The sequence below is a fragment of the Condylura cristata genome, unplaced genomic scaffold (genome assembly GCF_000260355.1).
Source record: "Condylura cristata isolate star-nosed mole 26May11 unplaced genomic scaffold, ConCri1.0 scaffold00043, whole genome shotgun sequence".
In the NCBI taxonomy this organism is placed as follows: Eukaryota; Metazoa; Chordata; class Mammalia; order Eulipotyphla; family Talpidae; genus Condylura; species Condylura cristata.
In genome coordinates this window covers 4,562,612-4,585,787 of record NW_004567144.1, presented here as the reverse complement: position 1 = coordinate 4,585,787, position 23,176 = coordinate 4,562,612, and the positions used below count along the sequence as shown (strand labels likewise).

The window sequence follows — 23,176 nt, the reverse complement described above, 5'->3', positions numbered from 1 at the left end:
GAGTAGGTCAGAAGCAAGCTGGAGTCATGGCGGCCTTTCCCTTGTCGGAGTCCACCCTTCTGCACACAACTCTTTAAATGTAAGTCCTATATGAGCAAGGGTTTTTTGGACCCCAGAGAGGGATTTAGTTTTTTATTTCTTAAAACTTGGGTATTGATACTCTTGGTTTTACCAGCACATTTGACAATTCCCAGTGATGTGGGGTAACTATGGGCTAGACGTTCTCTTGAAGTTGTCAAATCATCCTGTACCACCCACCCACAGCCCACCCACCCCTTCCTGCCCCAGCTAGGTACACCAGAAAACTCCACTGCAGTCAGCTAACCTGACAACCCGAAGGTGGGGGGGGCTGAGTGTGGCCCTGTATAATTCCAAATGTGACTCTGGAGCAAGTTTTCAGTTTCCTCTACTGTAAAATGGAAGTGAGCAACTGTCGACCTGGGTAACTGCCAAGGAGGGTCATGTGAAGACAAGTTGTTTCAGTAACAGAGCAGAGCAAAGGGTATTTCCTTTTACTGCCTCTTTCTCCTAAAATCATACTGTCCTTGCACACCTGTTTGATGGTGATACTTGCCAACAGAAGGCAATTTTTCATCTCAGAAATATTGGTGCTGGGGGTGGTGACCCACAAAGTGGCAAATGGGTAAGCATTGTCTGTCATGCCCCACAATGTGTAAGTTGTTAGGGCCTAGCATGAGGGGTGGGTAGAATAATCAGATTCCACTGATTTTCCCTTTGGTAGAATGATCCCCACCCTCCAATCCCAGTGGCACAGCCCCTGTGGAGAAAAGCTGTAAATAGCTTCAACATTGAAGTGAGAAAGTAAGCTATCTTTCCTAAGAGATGAAGGGCCCAGATCTTCATATACTGCCAGGCTGGAGAGGGGAGAGAGGACAGCACTCCAATAGAAGTTGAGAAGGTGGAAAGTAAACAGGGCAGATGATGTGAACAGAATAAAGGCTCTGACGTGTTGACTCAGCCCTCCCACCCAACCCAACCCCGACCCCAGCCCCAGCCCCAGCCCCTGGGGTTCTCCCAAGTACCCATCTTTCCTGGACATGCAGAATTCACACACTCCCTTTGCAAAGAAGCTCTGTGTATTGGGTGCAACAGCTCTGGGGTCTCTATATAAATAATATACAAAACCCAACAGCTCAATGCCTCACATTAACAAAAATACTAAAAACTCATTAAAAATGGAGCCTGAGGGAAGAGGCCCAACCACTACGGTGCCAGCCTGGGAGGGGGTTGGGAATTAAGAGGGGAGGGCGGGGCCACATCCAGGGCACAAGCGGTTCTTCCACATGGCTCAGTAGCGTCCAAATATGTTGGTACTGGGCTGTGGCTGGGTATCTGTGGAAAAGCAGAGGTTATCAGGGGTGGCAGAACAAGCAAGGGCACAGGACCCACCCCCAATGTTGTATGGGGCTCTCCCTGAGGAAGGGGTAAAGGCAGGCTTACTGGAGAGCTGCTGTTGGAGTTGCCGAACCAAAGCGGCTGTCTGCTGCTGTTGCTGCGTCTGCTGAAGTCCCTGGCGCTGGAACTGAGTGAAAAACATGAAGCAGAAGACTGAATTCAAACCTTCACTACCTTCTCCAGTCTCATCTTTCAATCCCTTTTTAGAGAGTCACAGCTGGGCTCCCACCTCTACTCCCACGGACTGTCCCCAACCTGTGCCCAACCTGAGCCCAGCACCTCCTAGTCGGCAGCTACCTGGGGCTGGGACTGGGGCTGGGGTTGAGGAGGAGCGGCCTGCTGCTGCTGCTGCTGGTGTGCCTGCTGCTGCTGCTGTTGTTGCTGCTGCTGTTGCTGCTGTTGCTGCTGCTGCTGCTGCTGCTGTTGCTGCTGCTGCTATGAAAACAGAGATACTTCTGAAGGGGAGAGGGAGCTGAGTTTCAGAGATGGGAAGGGTGAGGGTAGGGGAAGAAGCAATAGGGAGGGAACTTCTTTCTTCTGCCTGCCCTCCTTGAAAGAGCTGCAGAGAAAGAAACCAGATGGAGAAGAATCAAAAAACAAGTCCCAACTCTCTCCCATCAGGAACCTCAGAAAACAGAAGGGCGTAGGGAGAAAATTCACTCTTGGCTTCGACTCTGTGCCAGTCACTCTACTTGGTGCTTTATGACACTGCCTCGTTCAGCCATTCTAACCGCCTGGCCGAGCAGGCACTTCTTGGGCTCCCAGGGGCCAGATGAAGCCCCAGGGTCTTACCCGTAGGATCTGCTGCTGCTGCTGCTGCCGGATGTGGTACTGCTGCTGTTGCTGTTGTTGTTGCTGCTGCTGTTGCTGCTGCTGCTGTTGCTGCTGCTGCTGCTGTTGCTGCTGCTGCTGCTGCTGCTGTTGCTGCTGCTGCTGCTCAGGCAGGATGGAAGCTGATCGGACACCAGCCTGCACACCCTGGGCACCCAGCGGAGCCATGGTACCTATCATGGGTGTTTGCTGCAGCGCCTGGTGGGAAAACCTATAAAGATAAGAGGCCCTAGGGGTCAAGGCCTGGCACAGGGTGGGAGGGCAAGTATAAGCGCTGGATCCCCAACCAGAAAAAAATTTCAGTGAATTATCTCTTCCTGTCATGAATCTTTTGGGTTCTGACAATCTTCTAGGTTGGGGAGTAAGGAACAAAGACAACACTCCATTTTGAAGCCTCATACCCCTAATGGTTAGGAATTTTTTCAGTTCTGGTTTAGTTTTCTTTTATGAAAGGGGGAACCAGTCTTAGGACACACTGGCATTCCATAAACACACAGTGATGTTGTTTTTGTTACTGTTGTTCCCCCAGTCACATTTCAGGGTCTTAAAGATGACTGAGGTCTGCTATTCCTTATACTTTCTTTACACTAATCTGCCATCACTGCAACAGGCTGCTGGCTCGGCCCACCCTAAGCCTCCTCTCACCTTCCCTATGCATGCAATCGATATTAATGCCCCAAAGCACTCAGTGCATCACATCATTTTCCTGAGTAAAAGAGCCCTTTCTGGGATTGTCTCAGTTCTTACACTGGGGACGCAGTCAAGGCCCTCTATCAGCCTGCCCACTCTCTACTTCTCTGGCAGGTATGTTAGACTCCAGCCAAGCTCTGCTCCTGTCCTCTCAGCCATCCTACTCATTTCAGTCCCTCATGTCTTTGCTCATGCTTTATCCTCAACCTGGAATGCCCTTCCTTTTCCTCCTCTCCACAAATCTAAATCATGCCTATCCTTCAAAGGCCAACTTGTCATGAAACTTTCTCTGATGACTCAGGCCCACAATGTTACTACCCTACACTTTTTCTGAATTCCCACTTTACACCACAGCACACAGCTGCACACCTGATTACATCTTTTCTCATTATGTTCTCGATGTGTTTTTCTGGCTTATTTCTCCAAATACAGTAAAAACTGTGGTCAGGGATTTTGTATTCTTTCTAGATCTTTCCTCACACCACCTGGTCTAACAGAATGAAGGCCACAGGGTGAGCAGTTAGTCAACCCTTCTAAGTAAAAAATCGTTCCTTTGGCCCACTCTGCATGTTCTGCATGCTAAGCCACAGAGCCCCGAGGCATGAGTATGGTGTCTTAACTGTGACTTGACCCGTCAGCATGGTGGGAGGACTTGATGCTAAACTGTTCTGGTGGTAACACTGCTCCAACACTGACTCGATGGCTCCTAAATGTGCAATGTAGCTATAAACCACCGCTCTATCCTTATCAGTGTTCTATCAATGATTTCCCCTCTCTGGGGCTTGCAGAAATTTTGGAGAAGTGTGAAACGACCGGTCGCCAAGATCCCCTCCAGCTGGACATTTTGCGGCTACAGGCTTTGTGACAACATCAGAGTCCCTGACATCTTCAAATGGTCTGTCTAGTTGCATCACCTCTAGGCACAGGTCTTCCCAAGTCAAATGCTCTCTTGTACGTCAGTGTGTCCTCCCGGCCCCCTACTCCCTTGGGTACCTTTGAGCGGAGGTGAGCCCATGTCCATAGGTTGGGGCCTGCTGGTGCACATAGCCACTGGGCCGCTGTTGCAGGTGGCGAGTAGGATCTACAAGAGTAGGATTGGTAGAAGGGTGGGTGCTCTGATAAGGCTGGCTGGAGTAGTTGGGGGGCACCATGGTACCTGCGGGGCCTGCGTGTTGCTGCAATCCCACATGAGAAACATAAGAAGTATAGCCCTGGGGGGAAGGAGAGAGGGAGTCAGGGCCAAGAGTGAGCAGAGTTGCTTGCCTGCAACTCCCAGTTTGCATCATCTCATGCCCTTACCTGGGATGTCTGCAAACCATAGGAAGAGCTGGGAGTCATCTGATGGACCGATGATTGTCCCAACATCCCCTGACTCTGCTAAAAGGAAAAAAGAGACAAACTCAAACTCGGGAAATGCTTTCTGCCATCTTGCTTTCGTATCTCCCACTCTGCATCTCCTGGCGAAGATCTCACAAGTCTCCTCAGTCCTGTGACCCTCAAAACCCCCTCTCCCTGACGGCCCTCCCTACGGCCCCTCTCACTATCTTTGCCTGGAGCTGTTGGCGAAGACGTTGTCCTTGGGGCACCGCAGGCTGCTGCTGTCGGTACACGGAGGTCTTGTAAGAGGAGGGTTCCAGTCCCATGACACCAGTCATGGTTGTGGGCAGCACTCCAGGGTAAGGTGGTCGGGTTGGCAACTTCTGCATTGGTAACCGCACAGGGCGGTATGGGTCCACACGTGGGCCACCTGGAGAGGGGAACAGGCTGACCTCTCTAGGCTGCTTGCCCCTCCAAACCCTGCTCAGTATCCTGATCATGCTTAGCTGCTTGGAGGAGAACCACCGTCTTTGGCAGGAGAGACGTTCAGGTAACTCCCTCATTTCCAGTGGTTAGTACTCACCTGCAGGTAGCGGCTGGTTCTGAGTGTAGAGGCCTATGGAGCTCTGTCGGTAGCTAAGGTGGGATATGGAGCCAGGGTTAGCGTGGTGCAGGAGGTCTGGAGGCACCGTCACACCATAGGGGCCGCTCCGCCCTGGGCCCATTCCATAGTCCTGTGTGAGTGGCAGAGGAGGAAGGTGAGTGGGCTAGAGCTGAGCAGGATGGAATGAAGTGGAGTCAGAGGGGTGACGAGGAACCCAATGGACACAGCTAATTTCTATGATTCTAATGGAATCCCTTCCCCACATGCCCCTACTCCCCACACAGAGCAGAGAGCGGAAAGTGGGTGGAGAAGCAGTGGAAGAAGTGTACTGGGGCGGCACTAGCCTCTGTCTTGGTGGTTGGCTGGCTGCGTTTCTTGCCCTTGGTGGACTTCTTCTTGCGTTCCTCAGTACTGGGTGGAGCAGCCCCAGGTTTGTCAGTTTTGGGGGGCTCTGGAGCCTTTTTCTCAGGTTCTAGCAGCGTGGGAGCAGGAGGTTCCTCATCTTCTGGTGGTAATGGCAGTGGCTCTAGGTAATAGGCCCGGGGCCGGGGCCTCAGGTGCGTGTGGTAGAGCAGCAAGCGCTGCTGCTCCTCTCCTCGGGCTACTCGCCTGTCGACCCGGACTGTTCCGAACCAGCCCCAAGAGAGTGCTGCTGATGGCTTCAGTCCCTCAAAAAGATCCCAGGGGGAGATCTTTTGTTTGGTGGAAACCTGCAGACCCTGCTCCAGAAAATGAGAAACAGTGAGCTGTTGAAACTTGGAAAATAGAAGACAGACCTTGAGGGCTTGGAGGAGAAACAAAATATCTGTTGGTAATAAAAGAGAAAAAAAGTCAGGGGTAGATTCAGAGGAGAGGGTGAGAGGAAGACAGAATGATGTGGACACACATACATAGGGAGGAGAAACAGGAGGGGAGAGGGTGTATGGGGCGGGGAGCAGAGAAGAGCACACCGTCACAGCACTGAGGGCAAGACAGACAGGCAGAGGGAGAGAGAAAAGGCAGTGAGGGACTAGTGACAGGCACAGAGAGAGATGTGGAGAGGGAAGTGGAGAGACAGAGATAGGCTAAGGGGGAATCTGGCAGACACTCAGAGGGACAATATACATCGTCAATGTGGTACAAGAGTGTCTCAGAGAGCTTGTAATAAAGATGTTTCTAAGAAAGCTCAAGGAGGAAGGGAGGGGAACACACAGATAGGCCAGGAAAGGAAATGAATACAATGTATATATGGGTTGGACTCTGGATTTTAAACTCTGTAACTTTTCCTCTCCCTCTCTGCTATACACAATGATTGCAATGATTACAATGATTACCATTGCTCAACTGACAAAGAGGGGAGAAAGAGAAAGTTGTGCGGCTATGAACTGATGTGGGAGAGAAATTCAGGGATAAAAGAGATAGATACGAGCTGTCAACCAGACAAATGGGTGGGGTACAGGCAGGGGTGGAGTAGGATAGTAGGCAGGTGGGGCACAGGAAAGGGGGGGCTGCTGAGAAGTGAGTGCTATGTCAAAAGGTGGCTGGGGGTGGTGAGAGGAAGGCAGGGGTGAGGGGAGAGACTCAGGAAGAAAGGTGAGGCTCCCAAAATGGGGAGAAGAAATGGAAGTCAAGTGATTACTGCAATACCCAGGAGATGGCTTGGCTCTTGCTGCCAGAACCAGATGGACTCACTAGCCTGATAAGCCTGTTGTCTTACAAAGTTGACACTGGGAAGGCTCTTGGCCCAAAAGGAAAAGTAGGGGTTTGGGGGTCGAGAAGACAATGGAACGTGCCTCCTTCTTGAAGATGGAATCGAAGCCAGCAATCTTGTTGCCTTTGGTGTCTATAAGGGAGCCCTGTGGCTCACACGTGATGACGTCTCGGGTTTGCTTGGGCAGTGGCAGCAGCTGGCGAACCTTTTCCAGACTGTCTGACTGGTGTTCCCCCAACTCTTTCTGCAGACACAGGAAGATGGGATAAGAGTTCAAGGACACAGAAAGGCTCAGGGGACAGCACAGAACCTGCCATGAAGAAGACAGTGAGTTAATCCTCATTGTCCAAATAACAAAGAAAAAAAAAAAAAGGTTGAAAAGCAACAGTTGCCGGTGGGCTCTGGCTGGAACACAGTCCCAGGGGCCAAATAGCAAAGTCAGGGGGGAGAGAGCTAAGATTCACCCTGGCCTCTCTGCTCACCCGCAGCTTCTTCACCAGGTTCATGTATGCACGTTTGTTTTCCTCCATACTGCCCTGAGAAATGCTAGACATGTCTGCAGCAAGGGTCCCATTGATGAGCACGCTCAGCATGTCCAAAACAGTAGTGAAGAGCTCGCTGCGACAGGAGAAAGCCAAAGAGAGGTGAAGACAAAAGCCTTGCGATGAGACATAAGCTTAAGATTCACCCCCAGGACACTGGAAGTGGGCAGGGAACCCAGGACCTGGGAGTCCCTGGTATTAGCCACATTAGCCATACCAGTCGCAGCAGCTCATGCCCCTGGTGTAGGGGAAAGGAACCCTCTTAGATGCAAAACTGAAGAGAGAAGGTGGGGATGCTTTACTTGTTGGACTGCATGTCGACCGTGCCGCTGATGATGATCTCCAGAAGCAGCACAGCCCACTCCGTAGTCTGCTGGGTGCTGCGCTGCACCGTGTCAAACATGCCCCCCACCTGCCAGGGCCACAAGTCAGTCAGTCAGATGGCTCAGGGATTAAGTCTAGCATTTAGGGAAAGCTTACATTAGAACCTGGGTTGGCACGAGATCTGAGGTCACGTTCCAGTTTTACCTATGAGCTGTCTCATGCTCTCAGGCCAATGACTTAATTCTTGACATTGCTGGGCCTTGGTTTCCTTACTTGTAAAATGACAGGAGTCGGACTAAAGGATGTCCGGAATCTCATTCAACATTCCACAACAGATTTTTAAGGCTTCTAGAGCCCAGTTAGGATCTACAACACTGAGGCCAAGTCTCTGCAGGGATTCAGTCCCCTTAACCTTTAACCACTTGCAGGTCCCACATACTTCGAGAGAGCTGAATCAATATGTGATGACCCAGGAGAACTGGTTCCCTCCCTCCAGCCTCACTTCCCAGGCGGGGTTTCTTTGCTCTGCAGTTTTATACTCCCCCCCCACCCCTGCCATCCCAGATCCCCCTCTCACCAGGTTGAGCCTTAGTTTGAGTGCCTCGTGCATTAGCTGCTTTGGTTTGCAGTCATCTAAGTACTGGTCATCCCGCCAATTGGTGACAATCTAAGACAGAAACAAGTGTAACACATAGTTCAGGGATCTTGTTTCCATCCTGAAGTACCCGAGGCATTCATCAGGAAGGTTCCAGATATGCATTAGTCTCTCTCTCTATCTCTTTTTTTAAGATTTGTTTATACACTCAAGAAGTAGGGTACAGGCCAGAGTTGCAGGGGGTAAGAGGAGTCGCCAGAGACAGAGTGGGGAAGAGAACAGGCAGATCCAGTGGCATACACTGCTGAGGGGAGCAGTGGGTGAAATAGGAGAGGCCTGCTGCACCATGTGGGTCAGGTCTCTGGCCAGGGATAGAACTCACACTGCAGTGGCTGCCGATAGCTTCACAGTGCTGAGACTTTAACCTCTGAGCCACCAGGAAGGCCCCACACTGGCCTCTCAGGTGTACCCTTCACCTTTCTGCCCAGCTCTGAGGTTTAGAGACCTGTACCTGGTGCACCTGGCTGAAGAGGGAGGTAAGGAGTCCCTCACGCTGCTCATCCTGCCCTTTCAGACACGTCAGCACCAGGGATAAGAAGGGCTGCTGGCTCAACAGGGACATGCTGGAAATGAGAGGAGAAAAATACAGAACCATGGCTTGCAGCTCTGGCAGTTTCCAACCCAACTCCTCACAGCCCCAGACTCTACCCCCCTGAGAGCTGGCTTCTTGTTCAGCCATGCCCACTCTTTGATTTTTCTACTTTTCTATGACTTTCACACTCAGCCTTTGGCCCAAAATTTTCTCCATCGAGGGCCTTTCCACCCTTCACTCCTGGTGATCTTCCTGCGCCCAACCCATCCAGGTTTTAAACCTTCTTTACCTCTTCTGCTTTTGTCGATCACGTTCTTTGCGTGAGGAAGAGGAAGCCAGGTGCTGGCCCTTCTCCAACTCCTCCCCAGCAGCCTTTAACACATGTCCCTGGACTGAGGTAGGCAGTTTAGCAATGAGAGGGGCCACCAGCCATACGCCAGAGCGCTCTAGAGAGCTGGAGGACAGATGGAATGTAGAGGGTTACAGAGGGGCCAGACAAGGTGGGACAATTCATCCTCTCCTTTCCCTGATGGACACGCCTGGCACCTCCATGTGGCTGGAATCACGTAAGCTACCAGAAGAGAAACTCATAAGGGTATGGGTCCTAACATGTTTCTACCCAACCTGAGCACAGGCTTGGTCTTGCTGCTGCTGGGCATGTTGCTTGCGGTGTTTCCAGAAGATGACCCTGTCTCCGCTGACTGTTGGAAAACCTCGATTGTAGCCTTGGCAATATTCTCTAAAAGGGAGTTCATCTCCTGGGGAGGATGAAAGGCACAGGGGTGCTAAGTAGATAGCTGGGGCAAAGGAAAACAAATGGTAGAACAGAAAGGAGATGAGAGTGGAAGGCGGCATCTATGGAAGTTGATGGGAGGTAGGGACCAACTCTGCCAGGTGCCCTCTAGCACCTCCAGCTCTCTCCAACTCCCCATTACCTTCCCCTTTGCATATTTCCTAATGGCTATGGCCACAGAAACAGCTTCCAACCACCGCCAACCTTCCCCACAGCTCAGAGCCCCAACACTCCCCAAGCCCATTTCCCTGATCAACTGCTCCACATGTTTGCCATCTTCCTGTCCTCTCTACTCTCTCTCTCAGCTCAAGAGCCCAAGAGCAGGACCTAGGTTCTTCTCTGGTAGCCCACCTCCCTGACTCATGGAGCCCGAAGTGGGCATGGGAAAGGGAGGACCGGGCACCACTCACATTGTTAGGGGTCTGCTTGATCATGAGCTGCAGTTCCAAGGAAGACTGGCGCATGGTCCACTGGTCCAAATTCTGTGACAGAGACCCCACCCCCAAGCTTATCATCATCATCGCGTCACCCCCAGCCACTCATCACCCTGAGGCCAGTTTCTATTCTGTCACAACCTTGAGTCACACATGCCTAGAGGTCTGAAATGGACCTCCACACCCCGTCTTTACAAAGGCTCCACCTGAATCATCCAAAATGGTTGAAAAACCTCTCCTATCTTAAAAGCCGTTCAAGAAGGAGTTCGCATCTTTCCCCTAGTTTCCTGTTCCAGAGTTTCACATTCCTTAGTGTCAGAAAATATCTGCTAATGCTTAACCTAAATCCTTGATGTTAAAGTTGAAGCCTGCTTCTCCTGTTTTAGATCACTGCTCAAAGTCCTTTCGAGACCCGAAGGCTACTGTTGGCTAATCTTGCTTCAGCTTTATCTCTTGCAGGATGAAGAGAGCTCATTCCTTTAGCTTGTCTCAAAGGCTTTATTTTTCCACCCTCTAGTCACCTGAATATCTGAAGCAGTGTGGCAAAGCAGAGAGAGCACACATGTACCAAGGTTCACATACTAACTAAACTTCCTAGCTATGTGACCTGGGGCAAGTTACTTAACCTCTTCAAGTCTTGTTTTCTTCAATTGGTCAAAGAAAGATACTCATACCCACTTCACAGGATTGTAAAGATGAGATGAGAAAGCATACAGAGGGAGAGGGCCGAGTAGAGTACCCGACACAAAGCAGACAATAAGTAGTAACTGTTACCACTCAGCACTGAGCAGCAACCAAAATGCCAAACTTACAATGCCCCAAACTAGGCCTGCCAAACATTCTGCTTCCCACTGATACGCTATGCAGTCCCACTCCAGAGAGCTATGCTTTCACCCAGGAGTCCATCTCATCTAGACCATTATTGATTTGACACCTAAACCACGTTGAAGCTGTTTCTCTCACCAACTTTCGCCTACATCCTCGTTCGCCTTCCTCTCTACTTAACTCCTGTTCTTTTTTTCTCTCAAGGTTCCCATTGTTTCCGTCCAAGTCTGGGCCCCACTGCTTCCTCTAAGACCTCCATCGTCTTGGCCTACCTGGAGAATACGCTTAATACGTTGCCGCTGGGGGTTTTCCCCATCTTCATTGTCCAGCAGTCGATGTGGATAGCAGATGAGCTGCATGAGGCGCTGGGCCTGGGCACTACTCAACACCGGGTCTTGTAGGTCATTGCTGTCCTCACACAGTGATTTAAGGCAACGTTCTCCTACCCATTCCTGAGGAAGCTGATTGTCAGGGGTCTGGGGCAACCAGTGAGGGGGCTAGACATAGGGGGCTGGGCTGGGGGGTGGCGAGGGACATGATGTATGGTAAGGAGGGGGCTTGTTCATGGCTGAAAACAGGACTGTATCACACAGAGGCAGTTACGGGGTATGGGGGAAGGTGAGACTGACCTGTTGGCAGATGCTGCGCAGCACGTACTTGGCATAGACATCCAGACTGGCTGTCTCCACAGAGATATTGCGGCCACCCTGCCTCCGACCGCCACTGCCACCTCCTCCCTCCTCCTCTGGAAGTTCTTCTGCTCCTCCTGTCACAGTGAAGCCCGATCCCTTCAGCTCCGCATCCCCTGTGGGTCACAGGTGGGAGATAGAGAGGACAGAGTGAGATCGGAACACTGAGTGGTTCCAATCCACCCTGGGCCCACAGAGGGAGCAACTCTCCAACTCCTGCCTTATGCAACAGAAACACACCTCCCTCCTGCTCCTCCTCCCCAAAGGTCAGAGAGACCACCTTTGGGAGAGACTGTTGTCTGTAGTTTAGCTGGCATTGCATCCCATACATACTTCTGGCACCGCTCCCCCTTCCTACCCTCATACCAAGTACAAACACAGCCTTGAGAACAGCAAACACAGCTCCATCCACGATGCGGTTCTGGGAGGCGGCCAGCAGGTGGCGGTCACAGGAGGAGCGGATTCCTACAGCGGGCTTGTCTGGGGAGGAAGCTGAAGTCAGAGGAAGCAAGAGTAGAATCTGTGGAGTGGGGTAGCCATGCTTTCTATTGCTGATTGGTTCGATGGGGTCACCTACTTCCATCTGACTGGCAGGGATTGAGTTGAGGCGTCTTGAAAAGGTGAAGGAGGATGCGGCAGGTAAGTCTAGCCCCTGGTTCAGAGTCCTGTTCGCTGCAAGCTATAAAAAGTCAGACAGGCCACATTGAAGCATGTGAAGGCAAACTGTATATGGGTTTGCAGATGATAGGGGGCGCCAAGGGGAGACAAAATAGGCCAAAGGAGAAACAAACAAGCCAATCAACCAAGAAAATGCTGGCGGGGAGGTGGCACAGCCAACTGCTCTGCAGTCTAAGCTGAATGGCCCAAAGGGTCACAACACAGAAAGGCTAGGGCTGCCAATGCAGGCTGGAAGACCCTCCCAGCTTGAGGTACACCACAGGATGGCCCAGTGACCCAGGGAGCCCCAGTGAACAATGAGAGTGCAGCCATCAAGTGTGTACTGCAATGTGGAGTCCAGAAACTCTAGGGGTCACGGATTGGCAGATCACCAGCATTAAGGAGTGAAGGGATGGCAGCGCAGCGAATCAGGTCTTCCAGGAGCAAACACTGCCGAGCGATGAGGATGGCAACAAAAGTAGCCAGGGAGTCATGAAAAGACAGGTCACTGACCTGAAGGAAAAAGCAGATGGAGGTCGTGATGTGGCGTGGGGAGGGTGCCTACTCAAAGCGGTGTGTCTCCAGTACTCTGTTCCTCCATTATCTGAATTGCTGTCACCAGATCCCTGCTCAGATAGCTGTCATGGCCACCCCCAGTGCCTTTCACCATTCCCCATCAAGACCCCGCCAAGTCTCACATCTACGTTGCAGAGGAGGTCATTGAAACCGCAGGTGCCATTGTTGGAGGAGCAGCACAAGGCCTTCAGGACTCCTAGCCACTCTGCACTCAGTGACTTGCAATAGCCAGTCAGCTCTGCACACAGGATTGCGATGTCATTCACCCTGGGAAAAAGTACAAATGCCCTCAGGAAAAACTCTGTTCCATAAAACCTCAACCTCATTAGTTTTTCTGGGCAATAAGCGAGGCTGCAGTAGCTCCCAGGCATCTCATCCCTCCCACTATCAGGTAAGAGTATGGTGCCCATGCCTCACTCAGCACAACCCGTACCTGTCAGGATCATGGTGTCCCACACAGACGTGCATGAGGGCATTGCAGACAAAGCTGTAGCGGTTAGCAGGGTTCTCACTAAGACTCTTGCCTAGGCCCGTGTAAGTGAAGGTGTGAGCTGCGGGGTTCTCCAAAGTGTCGATCATGAACTCAGGTGCCCAGCGCATATTGGATTCTGATGGCTCCACGTTGCAGTAGATGGTGTTCTTCACCTTGGAGCAGAAGTCGCTGCAGGGGTGGGGGAAAAGAAACAGTTGAGTTGAGGGAGGTCTGGTCATACAGGAATGGTCAGGGAAGGGGAGGACAGAAAAAAGGAGGAAGTGAAGGACCAGGGGATGTTGGGACAGGAAGAAGGGAGATGGGACAAAGTAGACTGGGCAAGAAAGGAACCCAGCACGACTAAGGCACAGAAGCCTGTGGAGGCAAGGAGGCAGAGTGTGGGCCCTGTGAAGGTGGGCTGGAGGCAAGGTCAACAGGGAAGAAGGCCCACTCTCAGGAACCAAGGGTACATAGAGGGCACCATCCCTGATGGACCCTGCAGAGACAGCAGGGCCCTGGGATGTGCTGTACTCCCGAGTTAGGTGGTCATGGGAAGGAGATGGGACCAGGTCCCACTCTCTATCCCTTACTTCCCTCCTCTCTTACCTGAAAAGCTCCCCAAATTTGCTCTTTAAATGGCTACAGGAGGTGTACAGATCATAGAGATAAGCAAGGATACAGCGTTCTGCTGAGGAGCCATCGGACCGGTTCATCCCATGCTTCACTACACCACACAGCCTGTCACAAGGGGACAAGGTCAGCAGGATCAGTAGATGGTAGGCAGTGGCCGGGGCACAAGGTCCCAGAACACAAGTCTCTTGGCAATCCCTTTCCCCTCCCCTACTTAAATGGCATGCACTTTCCCACAGTGAAAACCCCGCGATTTCCTCGCAGGTCACCTCCACCAGGCAGTCTCCAGAGCCCTGTGTGGCTTACCCCTCAAAGACCTGTGCCATCTGGTCCTGGTTGAGGATGAGGCAGGCATGATAGTGCCGCAAAACGGCTACGATGCACAGGCACAGGCTGGTAGTGTAGCTGCCCACCAGATCGGAGGATTTGAGAAGCAACTCAGCCTCAACTACGCTCAGTTCATTCAGTAGCTAGTAGAGTGGGGGGTGAGAAGTGAGAAGAGGCCCCTCATGTTACACATAATCCACTGCCTGTGAGGAAACTGGAGAGGCCAGGCCTGAGCCCCTTTCTGCAGGAACCGCCTCAGTCCAGAAGGGCCCTGTTGCCATATGCCACTGTCCTTTATTCTATTAACAACACATGCCCCATCGACGATCTAACCAGTCTCCAGGATACAATTCTATGAGCTCCACAGTGGGAGGACAGCTTGTTCCCAATGTTCTAATCCGTCCCTGGGGCCTCCCCGGGGAGCTCTTGAGTCTCTATTCCTGCCGTCTTAGCTCATGTTCCACTCCACTGTGCTAGTCTTTCTGCCCCTCCAAATAACCTGGGACACTGGCTTAAGCCTCTACTCTACTGCCCATATGGCCCTATATAGCACAGACTCCTTCTTCCACCCTTATCTCCCCTAATTCCCCACCTGAATGGCAAAGTCGATGAGGCCACTGATGCTGAGTGAATATTCCATGAGGTCGAAGATGAACTGCACATGCTGCACCAGAGGCAAGTGGTATGACATGCCAAGGGCAAAGCTCGTGATCTGCTCCAGAACATTCCGGGAGACCTGATAAGGGCAGTGGGAGTGAGAGACAGGGAGTGGTGAGATGTGGGAAGAAGCAGGGAAGCAGGAAAGGATGATGGTAGCAGGGGATGAGACCAGGAGACCTGGCCTGCCTAAGGGGGAAAGATAAGGAGGAAAGGCAAACAGGACATGGGGCCAGAATGTGGGACAGGGGCTGGACTTAGGTCCACACCTGAGCTGTGACCTGGTGCTGGTCATAATGTGAAAGGTGCTGGAACTTAGCAAAGATATCTTCAGCAGTGGGGAAGGCTTCAGGCCGGTTGCGCCTCCGCTTCTGTCCATCCTCCCCACCTGAGGGGACAGTCGAAAGGAACCAGTCAGGACAGGAAAGAGAACTAGTTGATGAGGGGTGGGGAGGGGGTTATGGAGAGAAGGCTATGGGAGGGAGGGAGGGAGGTAGAGGGAGGGAAAGGTGAAGGAAGGGAGGGAGGGAAGGAAGGAAGGAAAAGGGGAGGGCAAAGGCAGGGTCAAGGAAGGAGGGATGGGGGAGGGATGAGGGAAGGGGACAGTGAAGCAAAGGTTCTGAGGACCACAGACTATGTGGACCTTACAGGAATACATACAGGGAGGTGCTAGGTGGAGGGGAGGGAAGGGAGAGGGAGGGCGGGCAGTATGGGGCTTACTGTGAGGTACCTAAGAATGTCAGGTCTCCAGGATTCAGAGGCACAATAGGAGCAAGCTGGTCTGCAGAGGGGGGGAATGAGGGGGGAAGTTTCAAAAGGACTAGAGCTCTCAGGAGACTCCAAGAGACAGGACATTGGGACATGACTGGGAGTTCCCTATGCTGGGGAAGGGAAGACTGACTAGGGCGCTCTTTGGGGGAGATCTGTTTGAGGAGCCTCAAACCCACCAGTTTCTGCTGTTCCCTTGCGGTTCAGAACCTTCAGGATATCCTTGGTAATTTTCTTGATGGCATGGCGGGCATCATCGCGCTGCTTTCCCACCCCAAACAGTACGACCAAGCGCTGGTTGCACTCATGGCTGCATGACTCCTCCTGCATCCCAGCAGCACTGTCAGATGCCAGCATGAATCTCCTGCCCTCCTCTTGCAAGCATGCTCCATGCCCCTCAGCACCCCAATGCTCAAGCCTTCCCAGCACACCAAACCAACACCCTCAAGACCAGCTCCAACCCCTCAGCATAGTCCCTGCACAGAAATCTGGGTTCAAAACAGATGACCTCAAGGTGTTTGGGGAAGGTACCTGGGGGATGGGAAAGTGTGTGGCATACTGCACGTGCCGTGGCTGGTCATAAAGAACCCCAAGGGTCCCTTCTATCTTCTCCTTGGGTGGGGGCTTCACTTCCTTTTCAACATCTGGTTTCTCAGGGGATGGGCTGCCCTTCCCCTCACAGGGCATGGTAGGGGAGAACAACTGAGAGAAAGGTGAGAGGGCAGAACGTTTAGATGAAGAAAGGGGGTGAAGGGCATAAAGCAATCCCCTAACAAGGTGCCGCGGGAAGACATCACGAGCTGAATTCTTCCATACCATGGCCCAACTTACTGAAAAATCGTGCTTCTCCATGTCCTCAAAGAGTACACTGGAGCTAGGATCAATGTCCATAGATTCTGAAAGCCCTGGATCCTGAGGGAACAGAACATAAACAGAGCTGCTTTAGCCCCACGGAGCCACTGCCCCCATGAAGGAAAGCTGACAGGAGAGTTGTAAAGAGGAGACCATAACAGGCAAAGTACTGGCTCTGGACTCAAGCCTTGACTGGTCATTTAGCCACCTCAGGCCCCAGTTCCCTTCCTCTTTAAAGTGAGGATTAAGAGGACCTCATAGAGCTGCTGTGAGGATTGAGTACAAAATACGAATTGATTGCCAGTGCCCTCTGTAAATGCCAAAGCAGTACACAAAGACTCTCCCTTATCACTAGGTCAAGGATACTCAAAGGCCTCTGGGAACCAGGAGGATGGGATTGTCAGAACAAACTATCTAGGGAAAGGAAAAGCCCACTCACCTCCAGCTTGCTACTGCTGCTGCCCTCAGCCTCCTTGCGCTCTGGGTCATCAGCAGGGTCATCAAAGGGGGAGGGAGGCCGAGGCCCAGGGGCGCCAAAGGCAAGGTCCCCTCGGGAGATGAGCGTGCAAGTATACATGTTGTGGGAGAAAACATCATGTCGAATCAGTTCACAGAACAGCAGTACCAAGTTAAAGAATTCCACCCGCTCACTCTCACTCCGGGGGTCCGCTGGAAGGGGGAAAATGAGAAAAGAAGGGTTAGGAGAGCACCAAGAGGTAAACAGGAAGAAAAGCACACAGCTAAGGCTTGCTGCCTGCAGAGGACCTGAGGTAGAGAGGATAGGAAAGACCAAAAAAAAAAAAGAGAGAGAGAGAGAAAAATTCCAGAAACTGTCAAGGGACAAAATGTCGTGGGTTACCCCACCTCCTGCCCCCCCCCAACACCACCTTAGAGAGAAACACAGCCTCTTTGCTGCTACTACACAGTGAAAGTGCTTCAATCTCATGTTCTTGTTTTCATTCTTCCTTTTATTTCTCAAAGAGCAGAATTATGTCTAAACGTCATTCTGCATAAAGTACAAGACAAAGTAGACCAGAAGGCCCTTTAAGTATGTTTTCTGATGACAGAGAAAGGTAACAGTCTAGGCAGAAGTAACTCTGGGGTGCCAGGGGGTCCATACTCAGCATGGGAGCCTGTGTATCCAGAAACTGTAGAAGGACATCCTGGAAAATGGGAGCACTGGGAGCAGAAAGGGAGCCAGAGGCGACAGACCCCTTCTCGTCTGCTGCTTCTGATTCTCCACAACGCTGTTAAGAGAACAAAATGTACAACTGGTTTTTACCCATTCCTTCACTCCTCCAAGTATAATCCTTGAACTACCACCTGTTTTGTTTCCACCCCAGGTTTTTTTCACTGCCATTCCCCCGACCTCCATTTTCCATACCGTCTCTCTCTACTGAAGCCTTGACCCTTTCTCACATCAATCTACTTCTTTCTTTCTAGCTTTGCCTCATGTCTTTGAGGTTTGCTACCATTTTTCTGGCTCTCACAACTTTGACTTTGGCCCCATGATCAGCTCAATCTCTATCTCCAATCCCAGCTGCCACTTCCCCGTATTCCAGGCTCATCCTCTCAGCTCTGCCCCCTAACCTCAGCCTCAATCTCTGCCTGTCTCTTCTCCAGTAGCTTGGCCACCACCATTGCACGATGACGCCCAGAACGCTTGCAGCTGACAGCCCATTCACACAGTAATGATACCACAGCGTCATCATCTGAGGAGATCTGGAGACCAAAGAAAGACAGTAAGGTAGGGACGGGGACAATGAACCGAGTTCAGATTTTGTCAAGACTAGGCCCCATCTTAAAACCCCCTAGGTCCAGGAAAATTGACTTTTCAAACATCCTGTGGTTTTAGTGCCTCACCATTCTTTCCCCTCCAACAGTCTGTTACTCTTGCAATGTTATTTAGTCCTTCCGTTCCCCCTTCTTGCTTACCTCGTGCCCATCCTTGCTAGGCCCCAATCCAAAGATTCGGTTACAAAGGGAGTCAAGAGAGTTGCTGAAATCTGAGCGCTCAAAACTATGGCTGTCCAGCACTTCCAAAGTATGGAGAACCCGTCCAATGGTGAAGCCTAATGAGGAAATGTGGTAGAGGGGACTTATCCACAAGTCCAGTGCATTCCCACATTCAGATCTGTATGGCCTTTCCCCACCCTTTCCTCACACATGCTCCTCCTCCCAATCCTCTGACACCCACCTGCAGTAGCTTCCTGGCACTTATCAAAAGACCAGCGAACCTCAACTGCCTGTCCTCGTTCCTTGATCTGCTGCTCAATCTCTCGCAACTTTGCACGGACCTACAGTATTGAAAAGGAGGGCTTTACCTATGGACCAAAGCTTACAAAAGGAGAAACTAAAAGAGAACAGTGCCAGACTCCAAGGCACTACTTCTAAGAGTAGTCTGATTTAGCCTCGCATGTTAATCTGGCAGTGCTAGGCCACTGGCCAAACTTACCTGCTGAGTGAAGGCACTGTTGCCCTCTGGCATAGGCAGGTTCGAGGGGGCAATAGGCAGGTGGTCAAGAGGTGAACCAGTCTTAATTCGGCTATCAGTCAGAGAGTAGTGCCAAACCAGGGCACTGGGACAACACAGGAGGATGGTCTGCCAGACAGAATAGCCAAGTCAAACTCTATCACAGCTACCTCTCTAGAATCGCAACCCTTAGACTCCTGACCCTGAGATGGCCTCAGTTTCTCTCTGAGCCTCTTCCCTGTTCACTGTCCTAAAAGGCTTAGGTCTATTATGTAACCCAGGAAGGGCGCTAAGTAAGGGAAAAGGAGCTAATAACCCACGCATGAGAAGCAGCAATCACCAAGCGAGTATTCAGTGTCTACTCCCACCTCCATTTAGAACAACCCCCATTCTCCAAGATGGCACCCAATTAAGAGGTGTCTTCTCAGGACACCTCTTAATACTTTCTTGGGCCTACCCAGTACCTACCTGAAGGATACAGCTGAGGCCAAAAACCAGGGGCCGGTGCTGAGGGCACATAAGCAGGTCACTAAATGGTGTGGAGGGCATACTGCTGGATGGGGGCTGGGGAGCAGGGGTGGTGGGCAGTGTGCTTGTTGACTGAGCAGACATAACATGTGATGAGTGACTGCTCACACCATCCAGCTGCAGGGCCAGTCTCCGGGTACAGAAGTAGGCAAGGCGGCGGGAGAGGTATGCAGACTGAACGAATTCCCCAGAGTACTGTGAAGACATGATGATCAAAACCCCCCCCAATTCCTTTCTCCAAGAGACACTGCTCCCATGTCTTATTTTTCCTCAAATCCTCCACATTTGACTCCCTGCCCCCACCCCCAATCCCAGGCCTTACTCGAAGCAGCAGGGGCAGCAGCAGCTTAAGCAATTCATCCTCTCCAGGGCGGATTTTCTCAAAACACTCAAGTACCCAGGTCAGGAACTCATGCCTATCCAGCATCCCATCCTATGAATAACCAGGGATGGCAAGAGTATTAGTTTAGCCTGGGGACAATTAAAGATGAGGCAGATAAAGTAAATGAAAGGACAAAGAGTATCACAACTGGGACAAGGTGGCAGGCAGATTCTGTTCTGCTGGCAGAGCACGTGCGGTCAGCTCAATCCATGCCCCATGTGCCATGCCCTACTTCCTACCTGAAACATGAACATGGCCAGCTTCTCGTTGTAGTCCCACTGCCGAATTGCCACCTCCACATCATGGGGCAAGGGCCCTATAGTAGAACCACAGCCCCCACTGCCTGCAGGCCCTGGCCGATAATATTCAGCCATCTTCTGTAGTTGTTCCCATAAGTACTTGGTGATGATCTGAGTCCATTCTAGAGGAAAGATGGAGAAAGGACAATTTCATACTGTCCCTCTGCTTTGAACATCTTCACTTTCTTACTGCCACTCACCATACTCCTAAATCCTATTCACTCTTAGGCTTTAGTCCTAAGCTACTTTTCAAAAATCTTTTCAGGCATTCCCCCCCCAAAAGTATCCTTTGCATCTAGCAAAGTCTCAAATAATTTCTGCCTCCTCTTGTGACAACTTAGTACTTTCCATGGGAGACTGTAAGCATCCTAAGGGCAGGGATTAATGCTGGTCATCTTTATAGCCCAGTGCATGCACACAGATGACACACAAGATATTGGCTGCTTGCTAACTGAAAGAATGCAAGAGACAAACAGAGCAAGGAATCCAGATGAGGAAGGAGAATAATTCCAAGGGTCCCTCTATCACTTCATGAAGAGCTCAGTGGTGGTACCCCTGGTATCAGGAGTTACTCACCCATGAAGGGGTCAACGACATGTCTCTTCTTAACCTTGGTCTCCGAGATTGCTGCATAGTAGGCACAGGTCATCTTAATGAGCCAGGCAGCCCGCATCACAGGCACTGTGTATTTGGCTAAGTACCCAAACACTTCTTCCTTCTTACTGAAAATGGGGACCTGGATGAATATCATAAGGAAAGAGACCTCTAGTACCCACTCTGAGCTGGCACCCATGTAGCTCAGTCTGGGATTAAGAAGATACCTGAACCATGCTGCCCCTTTCCCTTGGCCTGAAGAACAGGGAATGGTATCTTACCTTTTTGGCCAGTTGTGTGAGTGGCTTGGTGCCAGCCAGGTCAGTGAACCAGGTGTTAATGGCACTCTGGGATCTTGCAGTCACCAGCCAGAAGTTGTCTTTCTGGTTCACTTGGGGCTTCCTGCGACCAGTGTCAGGGAGTGTGTTACAACGTAACTTCTCTGCAATAATGCTGCTGAAGTTGGAGCTGATCTGGAGGAAGAACACTATACTTCAGGGTGGAAAGAATGGGCAGAGAGGTGGTTGTGTCTTTGATGGGCAAAAGCCAGTGTGGTAGCATTAGCTTATGAAAGAAAACTCAGCTATTTAGGTTGTCCCTTAAAGTCTTCCCCACCCAGGGTCTTTGCTCCTTCTCAGATTCTTCCAGCCTTTTCCTTCAGCCTGGCAGGGTTGTCTCACCTTGGCAGGATTGAAGTTGACGTTTTTGGCACTGCCATGTTCATCCCCAGAGACAGCTGGCTGGTTATTGAAACCTTGTTTTACATTCAAGGCCGTCAGTTCATCCTGAGGCAGAAAAATGACATTTTAGGTTTTTTTTCCCCCTTTGGGGGTGGTAATGGTGGGAGAGGAGGGCAGAAAAGAAGGAAATGGGGGGGGGCATAGGAGGAGGGTTCTCAGAACAGATTGTTATTTTAAGATAAGCCCTTATAGTCATTTGGACCCCACCCTCACCCCCCCACCCCCAGTCACTGAGATTCCCGATCACCCAGCACTGCTCAACATCACTCTTCTTGGCAAGCAGTCGTGTCTCACCGAGCTGCCTTAGACAACTTTCTGAGCTGTGCGTGTTTGGAGGGGGGCGCCTCAGGCGCGATCTCTACATCTAGCCCTACTCACACCCAGGCACACCGCCCCTCCCCCTCCCCCAGGTCTTACTCTCCTACACCAGCTCACTTTACTCTTCCCCCTTTCGGGACTTTCGCTCTCAGCCAACCGCCCCGCCCCCCCTCCCCAAACCATCAATGCTTCCTCCTATGCTTATCGCTTGTCCCTAGCCCCTAGGGAGTCCCGATTTTTGAACGCACCTCCTTCTGTTTGGGATCTTGAGGGTACACATCAGGAGGCCCCAGCCGCGGCCGCTTCAGGGGCCGGTGTTCGTAGCTCAAGATCCCGAAGGCCGCCATCTTGCCCAGCCCGTAGCGCCAGAGGCGCCAGCCGGGCCAGGCTGGGGTGACGGAGGAGGGGGGCGGGAGAGGGAGCAGAAAAGGGGGGGCGGCGGTTTCGAGGACGGCGGCCGAGAGACAAGGGGGCACATTAGAAACTCTCGATCATTGCCGGAAAGTACCGAGGGAAACCGAAGGACGCCGGGAACCGTCGGACAATACCGACTGCAGCGGGGCGGCGCCCGACCGGCACGGGGCGGAGCTTCGCGCCGGAGGCGCTTTTTGGCCCGTGCGGCCCAGGATCGATGGAGTCGGCAAAGATCTGTGAAAGGGCCAGCCCCACGATCTGCGTGCGGTGCTGGGACTCAAGCCTGCCAAGAGGGAGGCAGCCTGGGGGCTGAGCCGCGGCTGGAACGGGGTTCCCGGCGCCTCGCTCAGTTCTTGGCCTAGAATTGGTGTACTAGCTGATAGCCGTGTTCGTTAGGCTCTGCCGTACTTAGTTTCCGCTTCTGAGGAATGGGTGCACTAAAACTTCCTTCAAAGGGCTGTTGTAAAGTTTAGAAACTCTAGGCATAAGTAAGCAGCCATTAAGTTCCTGAAAGGCAGACCGACTCTAATCCCTCAATTCTTTCTGACCCAGCACGGAGGTGCTTAGCTTTTCAGTTTTGTTTTGTTTTAAATCCACAGTCCCTTTAAAATGATGGTGGGAGCTTAGCGGGTTCTTCCTCCTTCCCAGAAAGGAAGGAGGAACCTTCTATGCATGGGTCCTTCTTCTCAGAAAAATGTACTTAGAGACTATGTTAAACATTTCCCTGGGAGTCTTTAGAGACCTTGAAACACAACAATGTATCTCCTAAGTATCCATGAATTCCAAGTCAAGAATCCTTGCTCCAGCTACTAAATGTCAACTATTTTGCAAACTTGTCTAATCCGCAAACAGCTACACGAATTAGGGAGTATCACTCTCCATTTTGTTGCTGATGAAACTGACCTTCAAAGAGTTCACTTGTTTGATAATACACAGCTACTAAGTAACAGCACTGAGACCAGGATACTTTCTTGACTCTAGAGGTCATATTTTATTATGGCATCGCCTATTTGAGAAAAAAAGAGTGCTATATAATAAAAACAATAAATAAAAAAATAATAAGGGTTGCGATGACAAGAGGTCATTGATCTACTATAGGAAGAGTAATTCCAACCTGGAAAGAGGGAAACATATTGGAGGAGCTCAT

At 51.4% G+C, this 23,176-nt stretch overlaps 1 protein-coding gene across 3 annotated transcripts; it reads right to left on the bottom strand.

Moving 5' to 3' along the window:
• Positions 1-1,084: 1,084 nt before the first annotated feature.
• Positions 1,085-22,145, bottom strand: MED12 (mediator complex subunit 12). Of its 3 annotated transcripts, XM_004694467.2 has the most exons (45): positions 21,864-22,145; positions 21,238-21,342; positions 20,839-21,030; positions 20,540-20,699; positions 19,904-20,085; positions 19,605-19,715; positions 19,223-19,477; positions 18,737-18,883; positions 18,479-18,578; positions 18,217-18,353; positions 17,872-18,003; positions 17,402-17,528; positions 16,721-16,950; positions 16,261-16,341; positions 15,961-16,131; positions 15,609-15,753; positions 15,392-15,442; positions 14,931-15,049; positions 14,597-14,740; positions 13,984-14,147; positions 13,654-13,785; positions 13,009-13,236; positions 12,698-12,842; positions 12,392-12,512; positions 11,920-12,021; positions 11,709-11,822; positions 11,283-11,458; positions 10,926-11,105; positions 9,805-9,876; positions 9,226-9,359; positions 8,891-9,055; positions 8,521-8,632; positions 7,992-8,081; positions 7,393-7,502; positions 7,031-7,166; positions 6,631-6,792; positions 5,203-5,577; positions 4,838-4,988; positions 4,488-4,684; positions 4,237-4,314; positions 3,931-4,148; positions 2,209-2,458; positions 1,714-1,851; positions 1,462-1,543; positions 1,085-1,353 (listed from the first exon to the last, which is right to left on the bottom strand). In XM_004694467.2, the coding sequence occupies exons 1-45, from the start codon at positions 21,960-21,962 to the stop codon at positions 1,310-1,312; spliced, it is 6,564 nt and encodes a 2,187-aa protein (XP_004694524.1). In that variant the 5' UTR covers positions 21,963-22,145; the 3' UTR covers positions 1,085-1,309. The 3 variants fall into 3 exon arrangements, with proteins under 3 accessions (XP_004694524.1, XP_012589383.1, XP_012589382.1); XM_012733929.1 differs by lacking the exons at positions 1,085-1,353; positions 1,462-1,543; positions 1,714-1,851 and having other exon boundaries at positions 2,063-2,458; positions 3,931-4,018; positions 4,094-4,148; positions 4,479-4,684; XM_012733928.1 differs by lacking the exons at positions 1,085-1,353; positions 1,462-1,543; positions 1,714-1,851 and having other exon boundaries at positions 2,064-2,458; positions 4,479-4,684.
• Positions 22,146-23,176: the final 1,031 nt, after the last annotated feature.